General features: G+C 42.0%; 1 protein-coding gene across 1 annotated transcript; it reads right to left on the reverse strand.

The window, feature by feature from the left end:
- Nucleotides 1-251: 251 nt before the first annotated feature.
- LOC120914210 (uncharacterized protein At2g34460, chloroplastic-like) lies at nucleotides 252-26,294 on the reverse strand. Its single transcript, XM_040324790.1, has 5 exons — nucleotides 26,187-26,294; nucleotides 19,560-19,703; nucleotides 12,885-13,086; nucleotides 8,602-8,769; nucleotides 252-530 (listed from the first exon to the last, which is right to left on the reverse strand). Exons 2-5 carry the CDS (start codon nucleotides 19,692-19,694, stop codon nucleotides 373-375), a joined length of 663 nt encoding a protein of 220 aa, XP_040180724.1. The 5' UTR covers nucleotides 19,695-19,703; nucleotides 26,187-26,294; the 3' UTR covers nucleotides 252-372.
- Nucleotides 26,295-27,831: the final 1,537 nt, after the last annotated feature.

The raw sequence follows: 27,831 nt of genomic DNA on the forward strand, positions 1-27,831 counted from the left end.
CAGTATGAGGAGAAGTTCTCATACTAGCTGTCAGTATTTGAAATCTGTGCAGGGCTCCGCCCACATGACCGCGTTGTTCATTCACAGAGTTCTGCGAATGAATGAACTACAAGTACAAGTACCAATATCCTTTGCGGATGTTGGCTTGTAGTTCTCAATGAACTACCACGGCTCTGTGGAGTGCTCTGGTAGTTCATTGATTTTTCCTGTCAGTGTATCTGCTTGCTTTACAGGCTCCATGAAAAAGGTGCATTTTTTTTTTTGTGAACTTATCCCTTAACGATTTAGCATTCACCCACTGATCAAATTCTAGGTTTAGCAACATTTGGGTTTTCCTTCATTATTACCATGAATTTCTACATTATTTCTACATTATTTACAGCACATTGCAACTATTTTTCTGGTCCACTTTTCATCATTGAGGGTAGAGAGCATGAAGCGCGATACGTCTCCTCGGGACACTGTGTTGGTACAAGGGTATCCATTTTCATCTGGGACAAAGTAGCCTTCATGAGTCAGTATTTCTTTGTCTGTAGAAAAAGATAATAAACATCCATCATTTTTATGTACAGAATTGTACTGTTTGGCTGAAAATAAAAATGTAAAATTAAGCACAGTATCTTAAAATTTTTATCATTTAGAACCAATAATATAAATATAGGAGCTGCTGATAGGTCTAACTAACCTCTATGGAACCTCTGTATATTTTGGGCCAGATTCACAAAAGAGATACGACAGTGTATCTCCTGATACGCCGTCGTATCTCTGTTTTAGGGTCGTCCTAACTATGCGACTGATTCATAGAATCAGTTACGCATAGTTAGCCCCTAAGATCCGACAGGTGTAATTGAATTACACTGTCGGATCTTAGGATGCAATACCTTGGCCGCCGCTGGGGGGAGTTTGCGTCGTAAACCAGCGTCGGATATGCAAATTAGTACTTACGGCGATCCACGACGTTTTTTCGCGTTCGTTACGTCGTTGCTAGTCTAGTTTCCCGTCGCAAAGTTAGTCGTCGTTTTAGCTGCCCTAACTTTACACAGCCCATGTTAAAGTATGGCCGTCGTTCCCGCGTCAAATTTCCCCAAAAAAAATTCTTGCGTAAGACGTCCGGGAATACGAAAGTACGCTACGCACATATATATATATTCGCCAGCACACTAGGGATCATCTTAAAAAAACGTCCAAAGATTTAATGCATATCTATTGATCCAAAAGAGCAACGTTTCGAGGCCACGCAGGACCTCTTCGTCAGGCAAAAGATGAAATGACGTCACTTCGCGCAAAGCACGGCGGGAATTTCAAAACGGAGCATGCGCAGTAGGTCCGGCGTGGGAGCGCACCTCTTTTAAATGGCACACGCCCCTTTGAATTACGCGGGCTTACGCCGGAGGCTGACGGCGTAAGTTTTCACGCAAGTGCTTTGTGAATCAGGCACTTGCGATGAAAACTTGCGGCGGTCTAACGTATCTACAATACGTTACGCCGCCGCGATTCTACGTGAATCTGGCCCTTTGAACCTATAGATTACTTAAATTGACTTAATTTTCTAGCATACAACAGAAACTTAATTGGGTTTAGGCTGCCACTACACTTTTGCTTTTGCCATAAACTGTTTTTTTTTTTTCCTCAATCACTAGTAATATCATTAGCCTCCTGCATCAAGGATTCTAATCAACTTCTACAAGCTCTTAGGAACTAAATTTGGGAACACATAGTAGGTGTTGCACCATAAATATATTGCCTTCAGTACAATCAAATGGCAACTGCCCCAACCCATAACTGGCTTTAACTGCAAGGAGAACAGAAACAAAGACAAATTCCCAGCTTAAAGGGGTTGTAAAGGTTTGTTTTTTATTATCTAAATAGGTTCCTTTAAGCTAGTGCATTGTTGGTTCACTTACCTTTTCCTTCCATTTCCCTTCTAAATGTTTTTTTTCGTTGTCTGAATTTCTCAGTTCCTGTTCCTCCTCAGTAAGCTGTTCTGGCTGACTAACCCCCAGCCAGATCAGCTCGGATGATGGGGGCAAGCTTACTGAGGAGAAACAGGAAGTGAGAAATTCAGACAAAGAAAAAAAACATTTAGAAGGGAAATCGAAGGAAAAGGTAAGTGAACCAACAATGCACTAGCTTAACCACTTCATTACTGGGCACTTAAACCCCCTTCCTGCCCAGACCAATTTTCAGCTTTCAGCGCTGACGCATTTTGAATGACAATTGCGCGGTCATACAATGCTGTACCCAAATTATATTTTTATCATTTTTTTTCCCCACAAATAGAGCTTTCTTTTGGTGGTATTTGATCACCTCTGGGGATTTTATTTTTTGCGCTATATACAAAATTTTTTTGAAAAAAAAACATTTTTTACTTTTTGTTAGAATAATATCCCAATTTTTTTTTTTAAAACAATTTTTTTCCTCAGTTTAGGCCGATACGTATTCTTCTACATATTTAAAAAACAAAAACAAAAAAAAAACGCAATAAGCGTATATTGATTGGTTTGCGCAAAAGTTATAGCGCCTACAAAATAGGGGATAGATTTATGATTTTTTTTTATTTTTTACTAGTAATGGAGGCGATCTGCGATTTTTTTTTTTTTTTCGTCAGGCCTGCGATATTGCGGCGGATATATCGGACACTTTTGACACTATTTTGGGACCATTCACATTTACACAGTGAACAGTGCTATAAAAATGCATTGATTACTGTATAGATGTGACTGGCAGTGAAGGGGTTAACTCTAGGGGGTGAGGAAGGGGTTAAATGTGTAAACTGAGAGTGATTCTAACTGTGTGTGGAGGGGGACTGACTGGGGGAGGTGACCGATGCTGTGTCCCTATGTACAAGGGACACAGCATTGGTCTCCTCTATCCCTGACAGGACGTGGAGCTCTGTGTTTACACACAGAGCTCCACGTCCCTGCTGTCACCGCCAATCGCGGGTAGCTGGCGGACATCGCGCCCGCCAGGCACACGCATCGGGTTCTCAGCGATATGCCGGGCACAGTTTTTCCCCGCTGCGCGCCCCCAGCGGCGCGCGCGGGGAATGCAAATAGAAGAACGACCAGGGACGTCCACCCAGCACTTGAGAGCCGCGCTGTGGACGTCTTTCGTCTACAGCACGGGTCTCAAGTGGTTAAAGCAACCTATTTAGAAAATATAAAACAAACCTTTTCAACCCCTTCAACTTACCAACCTGCCTGCAACAAACTAAATTGTCCTGTCTCACAGATCACAATATATACCACCTTATCAAATAGGTATCAACTCAAAGCAGACACTGCTTTTTATTGACAGTTTACTCTGGAGCACAATTAATTTACATTTTTGGATCAACTCTTTATAGCCAAGATACCACTATAGAAAAAAAAAACAATGCCCCCAGCTATGTGAATGTGACAAAGGGCTATTGAGAAAACCTTAAAGAGTTTTTTATCTTAATGCATAGAATTCATTTTTGTGTGTAGCAGCCACCCAATTATTTACCTGAGCCCCTCTATATCCAGTGACGTCCACGAATGTCTAAGCAGTCCGGGACACTCCTGATTGGCTGAGACACAACAGTGGTGCCATTGGCTCCCGTGGCTATCAATCAAAGTCAGTCAGCCAATCAGGGGAGAGAGGGGGCGGGGATGGGGCTATGTGTCTGAATGGACACACGGAGCTGTGACTCGGCTCCAGTGCCCCCATAGGAAGCTGCTGACTGTGGGGGTAATCAATAGGAGGGAGGGGGCAGGAGCAGCAAAGAGGGACCCGAGAAGAAGAGGATACAGACTGCTCTGTGCAAAACCAACTTCACAGGAGGAAGTAAGTATAACATGTTTGTTTGTTTTGTTTAAAACGAGACTTTACAATCACTTTTAAATTTGGAAACACAATTCATTTTCACTAATATTATAAACCATGCAAGACACAGATGGTGCCCTAAAAATGCTTTTAAGGATGCCTACCAGACATTTTTAAATCTTCCAAATATACTGTGTGGCTATTTATATCACTTATGTCATTAATTCTCACTCTTGTTAAAAACTACATTCCAATAGTAACACCCTGTTTGCCCCTAGTACCCACTCGTTATTCTCTTATTCACATTTTCTTTTAATTCCATATATTTGTCTTCTTGAATTTGTGAATGTTTCCCTTATTTGTATCTCCTTTATATTTTCCATGTATTTCTTACTTGCATAGCCTAATACTATTACATAGTTTTATTACAGTTAATTCTTATTTCCATTCTTATAGTGCTTTTTAGGGCCCTTTCACATGGGGCGGATCAGTAATGATCCGCCTCCGTGTGTCCGTAAGCTCAGCGGGGATCGCTCCATATATCCCCCCATTTTAATGTCTATATATATATATATATATATATATATATATATATATATATATATATATATATATATGTAGCGCTCACCCCCGAAGGAGCCGCTGGTTATAGATTGGCATGGCGTGTTACCTCTGTGAGCGTCTAGGGGTAGATGATGATGAGAGTAGCAATGATGGAATGTCCAAACAGCAGGTGTCTTTCTTGTGCTTTTATTTTTGCCCAACACGGCAAACAGTAAAACTTGAGGTAGATAGATCAAAGATGGGTGAGGAGGAGGAATAGCAGATTCAGGCCCAACAGAACGGGAGCAGTCCTGCTTCCAACCACACTTTACTTTCGTCGCCACTCCAGCCGGAGTGGGTATAGTGTACCTGGACAGGCCTCTCACACCGACCTGGCAGCCAGGGAATCACTCGGAAAACTTGAGGGAAACAAGTCTCTGCCCTAGACCCTTCCCTAGAATGTAGATTATGGAGAAGATTCTCCTCAGAAGTATTTGGTGCCTGAATCTCCCTTAGGTAATTCTCAACTTGGTCACCGACTGACAGGTGGCTAACATCCAACCTTTTCAGTGTCCGGTTACCTTGATCCCCGGTGGATCGTCTAGGCCCTGTTGGACCGCCAGCCTCTCATTGGCGCTCCTCAGACGGACTCCCCACCGAACAGCTATCTCGCTTGGGATCTTCTCAGAATTGGGGACCCAGTCAATTACTGGGGCCCCGCCATAGCTTCAAATGCTCCGGGCCAACATGGTCCCGGAACCAGGAACACTGCGCGGCACGGGCACTCTGGCCTGGTAGGCCATATCGCCGGGGAGCCGTGATGTGTGGTCACCCTAAAGGTGGGCGCCACACCAGGAACAAGAACACCGCCTAATGGCGTCTGCTCCAGAAATACCTTCCCCCAGCATCCCCGCAAGGGAAAAACACTCCTGATTGGCTGCTGGCAAGAGGGACTCCAACCTAGACTCTACTGGCGCCACCTGCCGCCCCAGGTGGAATAGCACCTCAGGAACACAGAATGAACCCACAGTACAGCCCAGCTGAAACAGAGGCCTAATTTGTACAAATCACTTGGATGAGAGCTAACTAACTCTCTCATCCCCCTTTAAATTTAGAATAGCACCTGTGCTGAAAGTACACAGGCGCTACACATACAGTGCTCAGCATGAATGGGTACACTCCTTTTGAAAAGTAAGATTTTAATCAATATCTCAATGAACACAAGAACAATTTTTGACAAAATTCAGTTTTATAGAACATTGGTTTAGCTCATTACATGAAACATGAAGGTTAATAATATAACTTAGATTACAAAATCTTAGAATACACCCCACAACAAAAACTATCTAGTTTTTGTTCTAAGGCCCCATACACACGAGGGGATCTCCGCTGGAGATTCCTCCTCTGGATTTGGATCCGATGGCGTGTACTCACCATCGGAGCAAAATCCGCGCGGAATTCATCCGCAGTGACGTGTCGCGCCGTCGCCGCGATGACATGCGCGACGCTGAAATGTAAGTTCCTCCACGCATGCGTCGAATCATTACGACGCATGCGAGGGAGGGGAGCGGACGGATTGATCCGGTGAGTCTGTACAGACCACCGGATCAATCCGCTGGACCCGATTCAAGCGGATAAATTTCTTAGCATGCTAAGAAATTTATATCCGCTTGAAATCGATCGGGCCGAGAAATGTCCGCGGATAAATATCCGCTAGGCCGCACAGACGACCGGATTTATCCGCTGGAACTGATCCGTGGATCAATTTCAGCGGATAGATCCGGTGGTGTGTACGAGGCCTATGACTTCAATGATTTGTCATGTTGGAAAAGTGCACGACGATCAAGGGCAAAGAGTGATGGCAGCATCTTCTCTTTCATTAGCAGTGCATCTTTGAATTCATGATACAATTGATGAAATGCAGCTCCTCGACACCAGCAGCACTCGTGTAGCCCCACAGAAGGACACTGCCACCACCATGCTTCACTGTAGGAACCATGCTTTTTTTGTACTTCTCACCTTTGAAACGCCATACAGTTTTGAAGCCATCAGTTCCAAAAACATTTATTTTGGTCTCATCACTCCAGAGTACAGAGTCCCAGTAGTTATCTTTTTCAGCATGGGCCCTGGCAAACTCTAGGTGGGCTTTTTTTGCACGGACTTTAGGAGAGGCTTCCTTTGTGGATGACACCCATGCATGCTATTCCTCTGAAATGTATGCCGTATTGTGTTACGGGAAACAATCACCCTAGTTTGGCTTTCTACTTCTCTAGCTAATTGTAGTGAACTTGTATGATGATTTTCTTCAACCCTTCTCATCAGAAGACGTTGCCGTCAAGGTGTTAATTTCCATGGATGGCCTGGGTCTCTGTGAGATGGTTGCAGTTACATTTTTGCTAAATTTTTGTATGAATTTTGCTACAGTATTCTGACTGATAAGTAAAGCTTTGCTGATCTTCTTGTAGCCTTCACCTTTCTTGTGTAAAGAAATTACTTTCTTTCTCAGACCTTGCGACATTTCTCTTTCATGTGGTGACAGCATGAAATGGCAAGGGGTGTTCTTTGTTAAGTAATGCCCTTTTTTAATCAACTGTCTGCTGGACACCTGTTTAATGAATAATTAGACTCTGTAGTCGAACTCTTGTTAATTAGACTTTTGTCTAAAATTTAGCTTTGCTCCTAAGACTTTCAGTGAGGTGTATTTATTTTTGCAACATGGTCTTGAATGAATTTGTTAGGAAAAAAAAATTTGTGTGTGCAAATTAACAAATCTTGGTTTTAGGGCCTGCATTTGTGTGAGTATTTTGTAATATAAAGTCCCATTGAAAATGTTGATTCTGAAAGGAAAGTAAAGGTTTTCTGACAAATCTCTTGGGTTGTACTCATTTATGCTGACCACTGTATATGTATATACAGTGTGTGTGTATATATGTGTATATATATACTGATCCAATGGCGGGACATTGAATCAGTGTGACGTGATCACAGGAGAGGTGAGGCAGCTGGGCACAGGTAGGCTGCATCCACAGGCACTCGTGAGGCTGCATATGACGGACACTGGTGAGGCTGCATGTGACGGACACTGGTGAGGCTGCATGTGACGGACACTGGTGAGGCTGCATGTGACGGGCACTGGTGAGGCTGCATGTGACGGGCACTGGTGAGGCTGCATTGATCTATTGTATCATGTCTGCTAGAGGTGCACCGAATGGAAATTTTGATAATACTATTATCAGTGTGTAAGAGACTGCAGACATGATACAAGAGATGGTTAGAGACTAAAGATATTATGCAAGAGATAGTTAGAGACTGTGGGCATGATGCAAGAGATGGTTAGAGGCTGAGGACATGATGCAAGAGATGGTTAGAGACTGAGGACATGATACAAGAGATGGTTAGAGACTGAGGACATGATACAAGAGATGGTTAGAGACTTCATATTGCATTTTTCTTGACCTTTCTTGCGCCAAAGGTGCCAACAATAAATTCATATTCATTTAAATTGATGATATTAATTAAGTGGATGATAAATTATATCTAAAAATATAAATATTTTTTTAAAACTGTGATTTTCGGTTTCGGTTTTTCAGCAAAGTGCATCCTGCATTTTTGGTTTTGGCACCAAAATTTCCATTCGGTGCACCCCTAACGTGTGTATATATATATATATATATATATATATATATATATATATATATACACACACACACTCACATATTGCAAGGCACCCTTCTTGTGAAAAGTGGATTCCAAAAGTTTTACTATTGTATCCCTTTTACTTTGCTATGTATATTAACATGATGTTTCCCTTTTTTAGGCTGTTTACCATCAATTTTATGTCACTTTACTTATAGTACCCATTTAGCATGTTTATATTGTGAATTGGCATTACAGATGTTGATAACACCGGCCGTTATTTATATTCTTCAGGATGCCCAGGTTTGACAAAGGGAGAGGAGCCCCAGAAATGTATTGCAATAATAACTCAAGCTACCCGAAGTGAGGCACCAATCAGTTCCATTGCTTTCACATAGTAAAACATTAGTATAGACTTCGCTCCTTACACACTGCTCTGCTGCTGGCTGTGGAGGACTGCCAGGTGCACTCAGTGATCAACTCACCAGGCTCTACATGGGCTTTCACTTCTTTGGAAATTGTAAGTGCAATATTATTGTGTCTTATTAAACTCCACTGGTTTGTAATGTACACAGGTTGTTATCCCCTATTTCTGCTTTTCACCTTATATTTCGAAAACAATTATACCATGCATACCTGTTACTGGAACATTTTGAAGACCAGGTGGTCTTACCACAGTCCAGTCAAGATCAGGACATTCTTTTTCAAGGTACTGTTCCATCTCAAACATGTTTGTGAGAACGCTTTTTATGAGAGGAATGAGGAAATTGCGTACAAAAAATGAAGAATTCTGTGCAGAGCTAGCTATTGAAAGAAAGAAAACAATTTATTTGGTTATGATGCCAAACTTACATTTAAAAAATCACATTTGTATGTGTCCTGTGTGCAATCTAATATTCATAAGTGTTGTGACCTAACTAAACATTTATCCGGATATTTTGATAACACGGGTAAGGTGCAAGACTAATGAGCTTGTTCAAATGTCAAACCTACAAAGTCCCAGGGTGAAAGTATCTCAGAACCTAATAACAAAGCTCTAATTGGATAGCGGAGGTGTTAAAGAGCGCTACATTGGAGTTAAAGACAAGGGGCCAGATCCACAAAGAAATTACGCCGGCGTATCTATTAGTACGCCACGTAATTTCAAAGTTCCCGCGTCGTATCTTTGTTTTGTATCCACAAAACAAGATACAACGGAATTAGGGATCGATCCGACAGCGTACGTCTTAGTACGCCGTCGGATCGTAGGTATATATTTACGATGGCCGCTAGGTGGCGTTTCCGTCGAATTCCGCTTCGAGTATGCAAATTAGCTAGATACGGCGATCCACGAACGTACGTCCGGCCGGCGCATTTTTTAACGTCGTTTGCGTTCTGCTTTTTCCGGCGTATAGTTCCCCCTGCTATATGAGGCGCATCCTATGTTAAGTATGGCCGTCGTTCCCGCGTCGAATTTTAAAAATGTTACGTCGTTTGCGTAAGTCGTTAGCGAATAGGTCTTTGCGTAGAATGACGTCACCGTCGTAAACATTGGCTTTTTTCTGGTTTAATTTCGAGCATGCGCAGTTGAAAAAAAAATTAATTTACGTCGGGTCTAGACATATTTACATAAAACACGCCCCCATCACATCCATTTGAATAGCGCGCCCTTACGCCGCCAAAGATACACTACGCCGCCGTAACTTACGGTGCGCATTCTTTGAGGATTAAAAAAAATAAAATAAAGTTACGGCGGCGTAGTGTATCAGAGATACGCTACGCCCGACGGATATATGCGCCGATGTACGTGGATCTGGCCCAAAATCTCTGCACCTGGCACAGTTTCAAGCTTAGTAAAAACTTCATTCATTCATTCATTCATTAAAGCGGTAGTAAACCCGCTGCTTTTTTTTTTTCTTTATACCTGTAAGGGAAAAGGCATATTGAGCTAGCATGCACCGCATACTAGCTCATTATGAAATACTTACCTTAGAACGATGCGTCAGTGTCCCTCCCGGTCCACGCCAAGGCAGCTGACATTTCGCCTCGGCCTCGGGTATCACGGCTCTAGCGCTATGAGTGACTGGAGCCGCGATGTCGTCACTCCCGCGTGTGCGCGCGGGAGACTTCTTTCCGGCAAGGTCCGGCGGCTGCCGGTCCTTAACCTGAAAACTCCCTGTGCGCATGCGCCGCTGCATTCAGTGGCCCATTGCGAGGGGAATATCTCCTAAACCATAAAGGTTTGGGAGATATTTTTTTACCTACAGGAAAGCCTTATTATAGGCTTACCTGTAGGTAAAAGTAAAAAAAAAAAAAAAAAACTTTACTACCACTTTAAAAGCCAAGCAAAAACCTTTTTTAAAGCTACAGCTAGCACACGTATTAAAGCTAAACTCCACACAAACACCAACAAAAAATACAGAAAAAATACATACAGTATATGGTTTGTGTATTAGATGCCAAGGGAATTGTAAGTCCAATTTCCAGGTTCAGCAGCTGAGCTTCAGTCTCCTGATTGGGACAGTGACTCCGCACCATCACCTCTGTCTAGTGAACAGTGAGCAGATGCAGGAAGTAGCACTTGCAGTGTTAATCCCTTTGTTTTCAATAGTTGCAAGGTTGGTTAAAAGATACAATTCTTAGCCAATGTCAGTTACCCTCCTCAAAGTGTATGAGATACAGTGCCTTGAAAAAGTATTCATACCCCTTGAAATGTTCCACGTTTTGTCATGTTACAACCCAAAATGTAAATGTAATGTTATTGGGATTTTATGTGATAGACCAACACAAAGTGGCACCTAATTGTGAAGTGGAAGGAAAACGATCAATGGTTTTCAATTTTATTTACAAATAAATATGTGAAAAGTGTGGCGTGCATTTGTATTCAGCCCCCCTGAGTCAATACTTTGTAGAACCGCCTTTCTCTGCAATTACAGCTGAAAGTCTTTTTGGGTATGTCTCCACCAGCTTTGCACATCTAGAGAGTGAATAAAAAAAATGAAAACCATTTATAATTTTCCTTCCATTTTACAATTATGTGCCACTTTGTGTTGGTCTATCACATAAAATCCCAATAAAATACTTTTACTTTTTTGGTTGTAACCTGACAAAATGTGGAAAATTTGAAGGGGTATGCATACTTTTTCAAGGCACTGTACACAGGAAAAGGATGTTGGCTGAGATTTTAATTTTTAACTTTGCAGCTTTTCATAAAGTCATTAACCTGCAAGTGCCTCTGGGTTCTTTTGCTTTCAAAGCATCGATTATGGGGATCTCCTGGTAGAGGAGTGCACCTAGATTATACAGTATTATAAGCTGGAAATTGATCTCTGAAAGGTACCACATACTTTCTCATCTACTCTGTATGTAATAATAGTAAACCTGAAAAGAAGCTGAATGTTCTTAGGGGCTAGCAAAGGGGTGTGTATCACAAAATCACTGGGCCAGATTCAGAAAGGAGATACGACGGCGTATCTCCGGATACGCCGTCGTATCTCTCAGTGTGCGGGGTCGTATCTATGCGCCTGATTCATAGAATCAGTTACGCATAGATTTCCCTAAGATCCGACAGGTGTAAGTGTCTTACACCGTTGTATCTTAGGCTGCATATTTACGCTGGCCGCTAGGTGGCGCTTCCGTATATTTACGCGAGGAATATGCTAATTAGGTATTTACGCCGATTCAGAAACGTACGTCCCACCGGCGCATTTTTTTACGTTGGGCTTTTTTCGGCGTATAGTTACCCCTGCTATATGAGGCGTAGCTAATGTTAAGTATGGACGTCGTTCCCGCGCCGAGTTTTGAAAATTTTACGTAGTTTGCGTAAGTCGTTCGCGAATAGGGCTTTGCGTAAGTTACGTTCACATCGATACCAACGAGGCTTTGCGGCGTAATTTCGAGCATGCGCACTGGGATTTTTTCACAAACGGCACATGCGCCGTTCACAAAAAACGTCAAATACGCGGGGTCAAGTGAAATTTAAATAAAACATGCCCCCAACATCCCCATTTGAATTAGGAGAGCTTACGCCGCCACACATACGTTACGCCGCCGTAACTAAGGGCGCAAGTTCTTTCTGCATACGGAACTTGCGCCCAAAGTTGCGGCGGCGTAACGTATCTGAGATACGTTACGCCAGCAGAAAGATCCGCTGATCTTTCTGAATCTAGCCCAGTGTCTCCTAGCAGTGTCAAAAAGCAAATCTCTGTAGTTGAGGCTTCATTTACATGGCCATATGTTTATTTTCTGCATGGAATGCAGGGTCTTGTTGCCAACTATTAGAAGATTCTGTGAAAAATGTGTAAAGTACTTGCATTTAGATGCATACAATTATTTTAATGACTTTATGGGTGCATGCATGCAGGTATTTACATGAATTTACTTGTGTAAAATTTGCAAATGTATGTAAATGTACAAGCAAGAACAGAGATGTGTAGGGTAGTGCTGTGTTTAGATACGTACAATACTATAAAGCCCTGTACACATGCTCGGTTTTCTCGCCGAGAAAACCAAGGGGAAAACGGAGAACCTGGAAGGAAAACTGCCAGGGAGCTTTGGCCAGGAATCCCGGCCGTGTGTATGCTCCATCGGCACTGCCTCACAGTCTTTCCCATGGGTAAGTAGTAGATCTGGCAGAAAAAAAAAACGCTGGGAATCCCGACGGGAAAATAGAGAGCAGGTTCTCTATTTTCCCGCCGGGAGTCCCGGATCTTTTCCTGACGGGAAAAAAACTGCGAGGAAACATACACACGTCCGGTTTTCTTGGCCAAAAGCTCTCCTGGCAGTTTTTGCTGCCGGGAAAATCGGTCGTGTGTACGAGGCTTCAGTGTAAGCATCTAAAATCAGCATTTAGGCTCCTATGTGAATGAGCCCTAAAGGGTTTTATCTAAATGGTTCTCTTATTTGTATACACTCGCCAAATATTTGGTACATTTACTTACTATCAGTATACCATGAAGTCATCACTACTATTCTGTTCACTTCAGCCTGTCGCATTGCTCCCACAATGGTTTTCATGGAGTCAGTGTAACCACTAATAGAGGAAAACATTTTATAAGGAAATCCCAGACATGACATAACTGCATCCTGGCCTTGCAAATGTTCCACTAGGGATTCCTGTGAAAATATATTGGCTTCTACCACCTGGAAAACAAAGTATGTGTTAGATTCTAAGTGAATGTTTCTGCAACATGAATGCTGCATAATAAATATTTTTTCAGTTAGTGTTATGCTATTAAAGCAACATAGACCTTATATATCTGTTTATAATAACACTAACTAAACACATTGGAATAATTAAAGCCTTTGATATTGAACATTAAAGTGGTCAGTCTATTTTGGTTTACAGTCTAAAACCAATGGTCTCTAACCTGTGGCCCACGGGCCAGATGCGGCCCTTTGTTTGCCTTTATCCGACCCTTGTGGTACCATTCTTCCCACTGATACATGGCACAATTTCCCACTGACAACGATGAGAATCCATTCCATTGCTTCCACTGACCCCAACAGTGGGGAATTATTCCTTACACTGATACCAACAATGGGGCTGTATTTCTTTCACTGAAATCAATGATGGGGCATTATTCCTACTATAGATATAAACAATTGAGTACTATTCCTCCCACTGACAGCAATGATGGAGTCCTATTCTTCCCAGCAATACCAAAGATGGGGCTTAATTCCTCTTATGGATATAAATGATTGAACACTATTCCTTCCACTGATACAACCATGGGCGTCCGCTGAAATTCTTCCGGGGGGGCATCATTTTAAAGTCATCCCTGCTCGGTCCCTTTTTGACAATGTCATGAAGGGGGTGGGGCTTTGTCATATTTGCGTTGGGGGGGGGGGGGGGGGGGGAAAAAATCAGGCCTGCTTTAATAAAAAACAAATAAAAAAAGTCGGTGAAATAATTGTGCCCAATTTATCATGGTGCCCTGTGCATATATCTTGTTAGCATGTATGGGAAATGTGAGGCCGCGTACACACGGTCGTTCCAAACCGATGAGAATGGTCCGACGGGCCATTTCCATCGGTTCACCGCTGAAGTGGCCTGATGGTCTGATGTGCGTACACACCATCGTTTAAAAAACCGATCGGGTCAGAACGCGGTGACGTCAAACACACGACGTGCTGAATAAAACAAAGTTCAATGCTTCCAAGCATGCGTCGACTTGATTCTGAGCATGCGCGGGTTTTGAACCGATGCTTTCTGTACTAACCATCGGTTTGGACCGATCGAGCAGCGGGCCATCGGTTCGATTTTGAAGCATGTTTTAACATTTTGGACCGAAGGACAACAGACCGATGGGCTATACACACGGTCGGTTTGGACCGATGAAACTGAACCTCGGTCCATTCTCATCGGTTTTGTCCGACTGTGTGTACGTGGCCTAAGTGTTTTTTCTTTATATTTACACCTGTAACAGCCACTAATGATTACATTCTTGACCCTAATGAACCTTTTTGTTAAGTTGAGTATTTTTATATATATATATATATATATATATATATATATATATATATATATATATATATACACACACACATACACATACACACACACACATATATTATAAAAACACTTAAGTCACACAATTCTAAAACCCTGAATTAACAATTTATTTACTTTTATTTATTTACTTAAAAAAAAAAAAAAAGGAATATAGGCTCCCAAGAACCCTAAACTTTTTTTTTTTTTTGCGTTGTTTTTCATGCAGTCCTATCTCCATATTGTCGGTACAAATGAGCCCTATTGCTGCATTTTAAACAAATAAAGGAAATTTAACTAGTTGTAAACTGGTGCAAGGAACAGAGAGGAGGAAGGAAACAGGCCAGCTTCCCAGTATATCTCTTTGACATTGCATAAGGTCACTTGCAGAACAGTCCTTACCTGTAGTTCCCCAGGGCAGGCACTGGCCATTCCTCTCACTGATACCAATGATGGAACACTATTCCTCCCATTGACACTAACAATGTGACATAATTCCTCCTACTGACACCAGTGATGGGAGACTATTCCCTCCACTGACACCAACAATGGGGCATTATATTCCTCCATGGAATGTAAACAATTGAGCACTATTCCTCCCTCTGACACCAACAATGGGACACTATTCCTCCCACTAATACCAATACATCCTACTGACTACAGGTGCAATGTAAAATGTTTACCACTGGCACTTGGGCATTTTCTACTCACACTGGCCCCCCTAAAGTCTGAAGGACAATAAACTGGCCCTTTGTTTAGAAAGTTTGGAGAGTCAGCTTGGTATAGGAAATTATTTAGTGAATGCCGTTTTTGTTTCCAATGACAGTGATCAGCAACCAAGAGCAAATGTTACTGGTTTCTATGCTTTTAACATTACAATAATGTCTATCAACATTTCTATTATGGGAACTGGAACTTATCTGATCAAACATTCATTAAAAAAAAAAAAATTCCATGTAAGTAAACTCTATTGTACCTAGATGTACTGTATACAGGCACATGCTGATATATAGAAGGTGTGATAGTCTGCTGCACTGATGTAAAGCTAAGCTGTACATGCATGCCTGGGTACATAAAAGTCTTTCTTTAAAGTCAAATTCTATTCAAAATCCTTAAGTGGAGGTCTGTTATAACAAACTGCATTCTCTCTTGTAATGTGGTACTCTTCTATTCCAAGATTTTTATTGGACCAGTCTTTCAAGGTTCTTTTCTACTTTTCCTTTTCTTGTCTCCTGACCCTTTACCATCAGAATATATTTAGCCATTGGCTCCGCACACTTCCCAATCAACACCATATATAAAAATAAAATAAAACATGTATGCTATTGCCATCCACAACTGTCAAGGGGACTATCATACCTACTTTACTAAGTTCTGCTAAATCAACTTGCAAAACATCAGCACCTTCTTTTGATGCCTACAATATCAAAACCATTACCTCCATAATTTCTTACCCCAAACATTTCAGCAAGATTCCACTAACTAGACCAGCCTTTTTCAACCTTTTTAACATCGAGGAACCCTTCAAATAACTTTCTTGTCTCAGGGAACCTTCGTTAATAATTACCATTGTATATTTGTGGTCATTATTTAATTATGTTTAAGTATGTATGAGATTTTAGTGTTTGGGTTTACATAAACTTTAAAGGTGAACTCCAGCCAAATCTGTACCTCCAGGATAAGGATTTTTTACTGCCCCCCAAACTGTTCCCCCTTAAGTTGCAAAGGCAGCGGCCAGGGGTGTACATATGCTTTGCAGCTGTGCCAGGAATTAAACCCCCTGTCACCTTGGGTGGGCACTACTGGTTGCCGAATGTGACCCATTCAAGCAGGGATGGACTGGTCATTGGGACTACAGGGAGTTTCCCGGTGGGCCAGTGGCTCAGCTTCAGTGGCAGTGGACCGCCGCAACCCTCCGCTCCTCTGTCTCTCCCTTCCCGCAGCGCTTACCTCCTCTCCCTCCCCGCAGTGCTCACCTGAGGGGAACAAAGAAGCAGGGGGAGGACCAGAGGAGCAGTGGGGACGACAGAGGAGCATGGGGGAGGGGACAGCTGACTCAACAGCTATGGCCTGGGAGTTTCTCACTTCTGCCTAATCTTGTCCCATAAGGGGGGGGCATCAAACTGATTCTTTCCCCCGGGTGAAATAATGTCTAGCTTCCCCACTGGTACTGCCTATAAGAGTACCAGTACCAGCCGTTTTACTCTAATAAAGTAGTGGCTAGTGAAGGGGGAGAGGGGGCTTGGGTGGTCGGGGGGTGTGGGAGTTGTCCGGCCGCTGTGGGAGAGATCTGTCAAAGTGGGCCAGTCTGGATGAAGTCCAGGGCCAAATTTTTGTCCCAGTACAGCCCTGCATTCAAGTAAAAATCTTTGTTGAAATACATACAGTACATAGTAGCTATTTTACCTGTAAGTGGATTTCTGTTTCTCTCTATTCAGTTCTAAGATTTGCACAGGTTGGTTACACGACGTTTCTCTACTGCAGTTTAAAAAAAAAGTCCATCCATCCTTGTGAATAAGCAGCTGCAGGATTATGGACTCATCTATCTGCCCTCTCCTCCTGTCAATATGTTCAATGTCACAATCTGTTTGCCCTTCACACCTAGGGTTGCCACCTGTTCAGGATTCACCCAGACAGTCCAGGTTTTGAATCATGTGTCCAGGTTTCAGTACACCTACAATCTGGACACATTATTCAGACCAGGCTGTGGTGCTCCAAGTAACATGGATAGTTACAAAGGAATCTGTTGCCATTCGGGAGCTGCGGGCGGCATCACTGGGGGGCAGGGCAATGATGTCAGCAAGAGAATTTTGGCCAAACCAACTGTTCACCACCGCGCCCTATACACGCTGTAATACTGCTTTCCTTGGGGTACTCAAAAGTGTCCCAGGTCTTTTATAATCCTATAGCAGGGGTTGCCAACCAGTGGCCCGAGGGCCACATGTGACCCGCTGAGCCCTCTGATGTGGCCCGCGACCTCCTGCTCTGGAAAGGAATAGAATACTGTTATTAAAGGTCAGTTTATTTCTAAAATCACAGTGTATACATGGGCATATCTGTTCTGCAGTGGTTACTGGGCTGCTTTCAAACTGATCCGCAGGTACAGAGCAGTTTACCTGCAGGTTATCTGCACCAAGCCATAGACTTCTGTTATTACCTGCAGGTTTGATGAGCTTTCTGAAAGTGCACCAAACCTGCAGAATATAATAGAAGTCTATTGCAAAGTGCAGAAAAGCCAAAGGTACACTGCGTTGCACCCGTGGTGCGGGTAAACTGCAGCACATCAGTGTGAAAGCAGCCTTGGGCCCCTTTCACATGGTCAGTCCGACCAATTGGACCCTCCATTCACCTCTAAATAGTGGCAGACATAAACAGACTTGTGCCCTACCTCCAATCCAATTTGCTTTGTATAGTGGGCTGTGTCTGCTCTGCATATGCAGAGCAGACACGGACATGCCATCCACCCGCTACGCTCATTTTGTCCCGCAATTGGTTACCAAGTCGCTTAAGTGGCCCTCACTCTTCAACAGGTTGGGCACCCCTGTCCTATAGTGTATACTACAAAAAAATAAAAATAAACAATTGCCCTGCACTGCTAAAGTGTTCAGGGTTAGCTTGAAGAAAAGGTGGCAACCCTATTACACACCCGATTGTCCCTTTTAGCTGGCAGAGGGTTAAAAAGGCTAATGCTAAACTAGGCTTCATTCGCTGATAATTACGATGCTGCAGTCAGATGCTGCATCTTGCTACATCACTCTGTGCTATGATTTGCTGCATTGATTTGGATTCATTAAGATGATTCCTTGCATACAGTTTGTGTGCAGTCAGAACTGCTGATCCTGGGTGCAATTTGTGGCCAGAGCTGATCAGAGGCTGTATTTGCATTTGTATGTGTGGTTACATACATGGGGATGGCCATTGATTTGGGTTCAAATCCATCCATGACAGTTGCTAGCTACGGCTGTTGACACACAGTGTGCATGGGGCTGCAGTTTCTGCGTAGAATCTAATCGCCAGTGTGCATCAGGCCTTAATGCTAGTTGCATTTAAAGTAATGATTTCAAGTAAATACAAAATGTGTTATTTGGTGTTTTTTTAACCTTCTTGATGTTGTATTTTAAAGACTTATGCCCCATACACACAAGCGGTATTTCCGCCAGCAAAAGTCTGATGTGAGCTTTTCATGGAAAATCCGACCGCGTGTATGCTCCATCAGACTTTTTCTGTCGGAATTTCCGGCAGCAAAAGTTTGAGAGCAGGTTCTCAATTTTTCAGACGTAAAAAACTCCTATCGGAAAATCCGTTCGTCTGTATGCAATTCCGACGGGAAAAAAATATGTAAGTAGGAGGTTGGTTTATCTCCTTCCTCTTTCCCTTCACATTTTACTATATAGCTTCAATACACTTATTGGCTCTCATATGTATGTATAATGTTTTTCTTTTAGATTATATGCATTTTCTCCTGATGAGGCATTACAGTCGCCGAAACGTGTCGAGCCAATAAGCCCTCCAAAATCTTCAGGCCGTCCTAGATGCATTAATTTGATCATATATGATGTGATTCAGCAATTTTGATATTTGATGTTAACCTATATCTTTATATGGAGCCTGCTCCAGGCAGCGCTGGCCTTAGCAACCAGTTCCGGAAATGTAGTTATTAGTTAGTAGGGGGTGGCTGTGTCCTATATTTCATTGTATTGTCCTGGAATGAAGGTGCCCGGGACCCAGGACAGACATGTCAATTGCGGGAAAGTCCCGGTTAATCAGGGACACGTGGGCACCCTAATGTCACATGATCTACAGGAAGTGGTGAAAGCAAAAATAATGTGCAGTAGGGAACCGGGCAGTGAAGCCGCAACGATTCACTTCCTGATTCCCTCATCGAGGATGGAGGTTGGGCAGCCGAGAGACGAACGATTGCTCGGCCTTGGCTGCCGACATCGCGGGCGCCCTGGACAGGTAAGTGTCCATTTATTAAAAGTCAGCAGTTGCAGTATTTGTAGCTGCTGGCTTTAAAAAAATTATTTGGGTGGACCTCCGCTATAAGATAGAAAAATACTACATTACTTAATACAAAGCAGCAAAACAACCAAAAGAAAAAAGATTAAATGTGTATTACACAAACCTTTAGCTTTTCATGCTGAATTGTTATTTTATTGACATCTCTCACGAGGGCTTTTACTTCATGTCCCTGTTCCAATGCTTGAGACAATAAGTATAAACCTGTCTGGCCAGAAGCGCCAAGGATTGATAACTTCATTCTTGATGCCTGCATGTGGAAAAACACAAGTATACTTCTCGGTCACTATTTTCTCAAAATGATAAAAATAGTCTAATATGTCTTTATAACAGAGTGTAAAAACAAATCACAAAAATGTGTTCAAAAAGTCTTCTTTTGTACATTCTAAATTGTCACTCACTTCAGTATTCTAACATGTGTGGCAAAATTATTAATTTCATATGTAAGCGTCCTTGATGCATTCATATATGTCGAGAGGGCTTAAAAAATGCTTGCTTTTTTTTTTACTATATTTAACTTTTTTTTTTATCTTCCAACTTACCTTTATTGCTATCACATATGGGACTGACAAGTCCCCTTATGTTAAAGTATAGTGCAGGTGACCGGTTGTCTTATAGGAGACATCAGAGATCTATTAGATCCCTAATGTCACCTCTGCAAACCATTGCAGCTATTCAAACACAGATTGTGCAAACAGTGAGTGTTCAGTGCTGCGCAGCCACTGCGGCACGGCTGTCAACTTTTGATGTGCGGCTGTGTCCGTTGAGCTGCTCTATAGGCTGCCTACACAATGTAGGGTGGATGCAGATGCCAAAACAAAGACAGACTGCATAGAGAACAGGTACCATCACCTTCTCATTATTTCACCACCACAGCCACTGGGGCATAAATTATTAGGAATGAAATTAGGAAAATAACGTAGAAGTCCATTCTAACACTAACATTTCTGCATCTACAGAAATCACAATCTAACACTAACCTATCTAACCCTGTAAGGAAGAAACCGGTATACATAGCTTTTTTGAAGCCGAACCGATCCCAGGTTGAGCTGTCAGCTGCAGCTTAGTTGTGGAGGCGGGTGCAGAGGGCAAGGCTGACAACGGAAGCCCCATAGTAACTCTATGGGCGACGTCACTCCCTATTCATTTCACAGCCGTTGTCGGCTGTGTCCTCGGCAGAGCTTCTGCCGCTGGAGATCGAATTGGATCGGCTTCAAAAAATATATAAAGGTATGTATACTGATTACTTCTTTACAGAGCTAGATAGGTTAGTGTTAGATCATGGATGTCTGTAGATGCAGGGAGTTTAATGTTAGGGTGGACTTACACTTTAAAAAAAGAAACCTAACATGGACCCTCACATATACCCAGTGAAGTGAATAGCCTCAGATGATACACAGAAGTTAAACAAATCCTCCTACATAAGTTGTACTTGTTTGTCTGCAGTCTGCTCTTTTCTACAGTCCATTCAAAAGATCTGAATTTAGATAAAATCCTTCTTCATCTGTCAGGAGCACAGAGAGGAGGGTCTGGAAAACTGCAGTTAGAGCTCTTGTACAGTGTGCGACAGCTGATTGGAGAAAAGGAACAACCCCCCCCCCCCCTTTCACACACAGAACAGGAACAAGGGAAGGATGCAGAGCTGTGTTGTGAATTGACAATATGTGTGCTGAGCCCCCTCCCCTGTCACCATTTTATCTCTGGTGTCAGGATAAGTTGTAAGAAGAGACTCTGATGCTGATAACAGAGGAATGAAGCATCAGAGAGAAATGACACTTAGAGCTTTGGAAGTAGACAAGTAAACACTACAGATATATGTGCTTTGTTCAGATTTCATGACTGAGGTTTACAACCACTTTAATTATCTTATGGTTTCTGATAAAGGTTGTAACATTTATGTTTCTGGATAGTATACATTTTCACCACAAGATGGCGCTGCAAAACACACTGTAAAATACAATGAGGCATGTATTGATAATTTACAGTTTTTCCACAATGAGTTGTTAACATATTGTGGCATCCTATAAAACTAGATAATAGAAAGTAAAGACAAATTTTGAATTGTTGTTCAGAGCAAACAAACATAAATTACCTGGACTAAAAAATGAATGCTGAATATGTCATTTTTCTAATTTTGGAACTAGCTATGTAACTCCAGAAATAAGGTTTTGCAACATTTATGTCGGTACAAAGGTGAATCTTTGAGACAATGTTGACACAAATATTATTAGTCGTTTTGTCATGGTTTTAAAGCGGTGCTCCAGCCCCCCTTCATGGAAGAATTTAAAGTCAGCAGCTACACATACTGTAGCTGCTGACTTTTAATATTAGGACACTTACCTGTCCAGGGATCCAGCGATGTCAGCACCTCAGCCAATGTTTCCATCAACTCTTGGGTGCTGCCGCCACCAATGCCTGTAAGGGAAACCTTGTGGCTTCACAGCCGATTCCCTACTGTGTGTGTGTTTGAAGCATGCTGCGCTTTTTGAATGGCCCGACGGCGGTGAAGGGCGAGGGGGGGGGCTAAACCTCTGACTTACCTTGCCGTGGCAAGGTCTGGCGAAAGTGGGGACAGGAAACAGATAAACAGAGCTTCCACTTTTGGGTGGATCTCCGCTTTGAAGAACATTTCCACTCGCTAAAGTCCTGCTCTATGTGACCATCAGAAAGTAATTTGATTTTGTTATATAACAAAATAAAAGTAGATATCTATCTATATACATTTATAGATAGATAGATATATGTATATATATTTATTTATATAGATTTATATAGATATATATCTATGCAGCTCTGCGCCACGAGCCCCCATTATTTTGAAGTCTATTACTGACAGTCAGGCATAGCAAGGGTTATACTCTGCACAATAGATATTCTTTAGGCTCCATTCACACCTTGGCGACAAAACGCCCGGCGCTCGATACGCTGGAGGGGCGAATTTCCATTGCTGTCTATGAGATGGTTCACATCTCACGCCGAACCGCCGTACGCCTGCCGCCTGAAAACAAGTCCCGGACCCTTTTTTTCAAGCGGCATTGGCGTTCGGCCATAGAGAGCAATGGAAATTATTTGTTAAAAAAAAAAAGTTAAACGAATCGCGGCAAAATACGCCGCGTACGCGGCGTTACTTGTCGCCTAGGTGTGAATGCAGGCTTAAAGTGTAAGTTCACCTTTACAGAAAACTTGTAAGGTGAAGTTACACTTGGACCCAGCTAGCCTGGAGTCTGACTATCCCCTGCACTGACAGCTTGTATCACTGCTGTACCGGTCCGGGGGTTTGAAATCCCCCGCGGCTTTTTCTCCTCTTTGCCCACTGTGACAGGACAGGGTACGTGGGTTCTGATTGGTCGGGACCACCCAAGTGACGGCGTCGACCAATTAGATTGCTCTTAAACGTACCTCCTGACGAGTTACGTTTTGGAGATAAGCTGCGGGGGATTTGTAAGCCCCGGACCGGGTGAAGCGGCTATACGAGGTGTCAGAACAGGTCAGCTGGACTGGCAGGAGGGCATCCTGCGTAGGTCAAACGTGCAGATTTTTCTGTAAAGGTGAACTTACCCTTTAAGGGCTGGTTGACACCAGATGCAGTGCAGTGCATTTTTATTCTGCATCAAAAACCACACGGATAGTGTTTAAGATGGATTTCAATGGCTCTAGTTCACACCAGTGCAGTGCGTTCCAGTGTAGTCAAGAAAAGTAGAACATGATATAAAGAAGAAAATATTCCGCGCTTAGGACCCACCAGGGCTAATACAAATGACAGTAGAATATTACGCTAAGGGAAATGAAGTACTATAACAAAAATCCAATAAATTCCAATAAGGTATCCAGTAAATATTATATATATAATTTTAAAATTAAAATTAAAATTAGAATGTCAGGCTGCAGCCCCCCAGAAACGAATCACCAAAGGGGATACCAAGAGTAAAAAAGGGTTAAGGTGGGGTGTTGGCGCTGCCCTACCTATAAACTGTGCCAAGCCGTATATGTGAACAGTGACCCTAGGGGGTACGTATATAGGTGATGGTGTGGTAATCAAATAGCCAGCATAATATGTGGAGACAAGTGTGTGTCCCAGCTATATGTAATATATATAGTGACAGTATCTGAGTGCTGGCATACTAGAATGAACCAAACGAATACAGGTGTAGTATAAACAAATAAAACAAACTGTGCTGCCACTGACCGACTGTCAGGAGCCTGTGCAAACCTCCACTGTGTATATACTAAACACTCATATACAATAAAATAAAGATGATGCTCATGAAAAAAATGAATATAATAATAATAATATTAAAGGAATAGTCCCATCAATGTGTGCAGTAAAAAAGCTTTCTTCAAAGATTTGCATCAATAATTTTTCTTTGAAGAAAGCTTTTTTACTGCACACATTGATGGGACTATTCCTTTAATATTATTATTATTATATTCATTTTTTCATGAGCATCATCTTTATTTTATTGTATATGAGTGTTTAGTATATACACAGTGGAGGTTTGCACAGGCTCCTGACAGTCGGTCAGTGGCAGCACAGTTTGTTTTATTTGTTTATACTACACCTGTATTCGTTTGGTTCATTCTAGTATGCCAGCACTCAGATACTGTCACTATATATATATTACATACAGGGAGTGCAGAATTATTAGGCAAGTTGTATTTTTGAGGATTCATTTTATTATTGAACAACAACCATGTTCTCAATGAACCCAAAAAACTCATTAATATCAAAGCTGAATATTTTTGGAAGTAGTTTTTAGTTTGTTTTTAGTTTTCGCTATTTTAGGGGGATATCTGTGTGTGCAGGTGACTATTACTGTGCATAATTATTAGGCAACTTAACAAAAAAAAAATATATACCCATTTCAATTATTTATTTTTACCAGTGAAACCAATATAACATCTCAACATTCACAAATATACATTTCTGACATTCAAAAACAAAACAAAAACAAATCGGTGACCAATATAGCCACCTTTCTTTGCAAGGACACTCAAAAGCCTGACATCCATGGATTCTGTCAGTGTTTTGATCTGTTCACCATCAACATTGCGTGCAGCAGCAACCACAGCCTCCCAGACACTGTTCAGAGAGGTGTACTGTTTTCCCTCCTTGTAAATCTCACATTTGATGATGGACCACAGGTTCTCAATGGGGTTCAGATCAGGTGAACAAGGAGGCCATGTCATTAGTTTTTCTTCTTGTATACCCTTTCTTGCCAGCCACGCTGTGGAGTACTTGGACGTGTGTGATGGAGCATTGTCCTGCATGAAAATCATGTTTTTCTTGAAGGATGCAGACTTCTTCCTGTACCACTGCTTGAAGAAGGTGTCTTCCAGAAACTGGCAGTAGGACTGGGAGTTGAGCTTGACTCCATCCTCAACCCGAAAAGGCCCCACAAGCTCATCTTTGATGATACCAGCCCAAACCAGTACTCCACCTCCACCTTGCTGGCGTCTGAGTCGGACTGGAGCTCTCTGCCCTTTACCAATCCAGCCACGGGCCCATCCATCTGGCCCATCAAGACTCACTCTCATTTCATCAGTCCATAAAACCTTAGAAAAATCAGTCTTGAGATATTTCTTGGCCCAGTCTTGATGTTTCAGCTTGTGTGTCTTGTTCAGTGGTGGTCGTCTTTCAGCCTATACTGAAAGACGACCACCTTTCAGAGTATTGCACACCTTGTGCTTTTGGGCACTCCAGTGATGTTGCAGCTCTGAAATATGGCCAAACTGGTGGCAAGTGGCATCTTGGCAGCTGCACGCTTGACTTTTCTCAGTTCATGGGCAGTTATTTTGCGCCTTGGTTTTTCCACACGCTTCTTGCGACCCTGTTGACTATTATGAATGAAACGCTTGATTGTTCGATGATCACGCTTCAGAAGCTTTGCAATTTTAAGAGTGCTGCATCCCTCTGCAAGATATCTCACTATTTTTGACTTTTCTGAGCCTGTCAAGTCCTTCTTTTGACCCATTTTGCCAAAGGAAAGGAAGTTGACTAATAATTATGCACACCTGATATAGGGTGTTGATGTCATTAGACCCCACACACCTTCTCATTACAGAGATGCACATCACCTAATATGCTTAATTGGTAGTAGGCTTTCGAGCCTATACAGCTTGGAGTAAGACAACATGCATAAAGAGGATGATGTGGTCAAAATACTCATTTGCCTAATAATTCTGCACTCCCTGTATAGCTGGGACACACACTTGTCTCCACATATTATGCTGGCTATTTGATTACCACACCATCACCTATATACGTACCCCCTAGGGTCACTGTTCACATATACGGCTTGGCACAGTTTATAGGTAGGGCAGCGCCAACACCCCACCTTAACCCTTTTAAGAAAAGTAGAACAGGTTGCATTTTTTTTAACGCATCTGTAAAGTGGCAAAACGCATCAAAAACACACTTGATTACACAAAATTGTGCATACAGAAACACATAAATTGTGCTGTGAACCAGCCTTAAAAACCAGATTATCAACTGCTCTTATAAAATGAAATAGTTCCTTTATTGCACAAGCCCTGGGAAGTCCAGGGATCTGCGTACAATTATTTAGGCGAGGCTAGGCTGGTCAGCCCCCACCCATTATTGTCAATGAGGTGTTTGTATTCCTGCAGGCACACAGTCATGCTAAATACCTCAACTAATTTGAAACCATATTAACAAAGCAAAAAGAAAAATCATGAAAAATCATGACAGTTGCATAAGCAAGGAGAACCTTACCTGGAGTCAGTCTGACAGCTTCTCTATGTACGGTTGCTACAGTATGACAGCAATGTTGGTGATGCAGTCATGGAAGGGGAGGTCTAAATTACACAACGATTCCCAGAGTATCACATTACAAGCACGTTTTCTAAGGCCTATGCTCATGTTTGTTTGACACTCCCATCACCCTGCCTTTCGCTAGCAAGCTTTTGATTATATTCAATTGTATTCAATCAATTGCAAAATACATCTGGCTGGACTTTGACTTCCATGATGTAATAATAAATGTTTTGCACATCATTCAGTGTTAAAGCAACAGTTTTATAAATGAAATAAGCCATACAAAATTGAATTTATACTTTAGTCCTCGTTCACATTAAAAGCGACTTGTCGTGCGATTTGACCGATCAAATTGCATGACAAGTCGCACCCTATTGTCAGCAATGACCCCATTATGCCGCATACACACCATCACTTTATGTGATGAAAAAAAAAAACATTTTCTGTGAAGTAAAAAACAACGTTTTTGAAACTTCAACTTTCAAAGACGAAGTTGCCTACACACCATCGTTTTTTCACAATGCTCTAGCAAAGCGAGGTTACGTTCACCACTTTTTTCCATTGAAGCTCGCTTCATAACTAGCTTCTGGGCATGCGCGGGTGTAAAAACGTTGTTTTAAACGTCATTTTTTGCTACACACGGTCAATTTCTGTGAAGTAAAAAATGACGTTTTGAAAAACGACACATAAAATTGAAGCATGCTTCAATTTTTTTTGGTCGTTTTTCACAAGACATAAAACTACGTTTTCCCCCCACACACGGTCATTTAAAGTGACGTTTTTAAAAACGTCGTTTTTTTTCATCACATAAAGTGATGGTGTGTACGCGGCATTAGGATTGCCACCACATCCTTTTAAACCCAAACACTTATGAATTACACAGGTTCTGAGGCTAATTTATTGCAGATAAGGTACCAAGTGAGTTTAATTACCAAAAACTTGAAGTAAACAGGGTCACTTTTCCTCTATTGTTAAAAACAGGGTCACTTTTCCAGCGCCTAGATGTAAAGTTATCTTAATTAAACTAAGAGGCTACTATATTGGTACAAGATATTATAAACAGTGAGCAAACAGTTCTAATCAATAGTCCTTCAGCACTGCTTAAGCCAGGACGACTATTGATTAGAACTTTTTGCTCACTGTTTGAGTTTAATTACCATCTTAATCAGCCACAGAACCTGTGTAATTAATATGTGCTCAGTTTTAAAAGGATGAGGTGGCAACCATAGGCACCGTCCAAATCGTAGCGATGCTGTTTTTGGGGTGCCAAATCGATTTGAAAAAGTTCCTGCACTACTTTTAGCGATTTTGAGTGCGACTTGCATAGACATCTGTGCATGAAGCTGCACAGATGTCTTCAAAGTTACACCTGAAGTCACACTGACATACGACTAAAATTTATTAAGTTGCCCAATTTCAAAGCTGCATTCAGTGTGAACGAGGGGTTAAAGTGTTACTAAGCCCACAACAGTATAATCAGTCTGTATACAGTATCTCACAAAAATGAGTACACCCCTCACATTTTTGTAAATATTTTATTATATATTTTCATGTGACAACACTGAAGAAGTTAAATTTTGCTACAATGTAAAGTAGTGAGTGT

Source organism: Rana temporaria, chromosome 1 (genome assembly GCF_905171775.1).
Source record: "Rana temporaria chromosome 1, aRanTem1.1, whole genome shotgun sequence".
Lineage (NCBI taxonomy): Eukaryota > Metazoa > Chordata > Amphibia > Anura > Ranidae > Rana > Rana temporaria.

Excerpts from the sequence above, each read along its gene's own strand:
- LOC120914210 (XM_040324790.1), bottom strand. The coding sequence starts at position 19,694 with ATGAAGTTATCAATCCTTGGCGCTTCTGGCCAGACAGGTTTATACTTA. Across the intron at positions 8,770-12,884 it reads GACTTCATGGTATACTGATA|CTAGCTCTGCACAGAATTCT; the intron begins GTAAGTAAATGT and ends TTCTTTCAATAG. Across the intron at positions 531-8,601 it reads TCAAAATGTTCCAGTAACAG|ACAAAGAAATACTGACTCAT; the intron begins GTATGCATGGTA and ends CTTTTTCTACAG.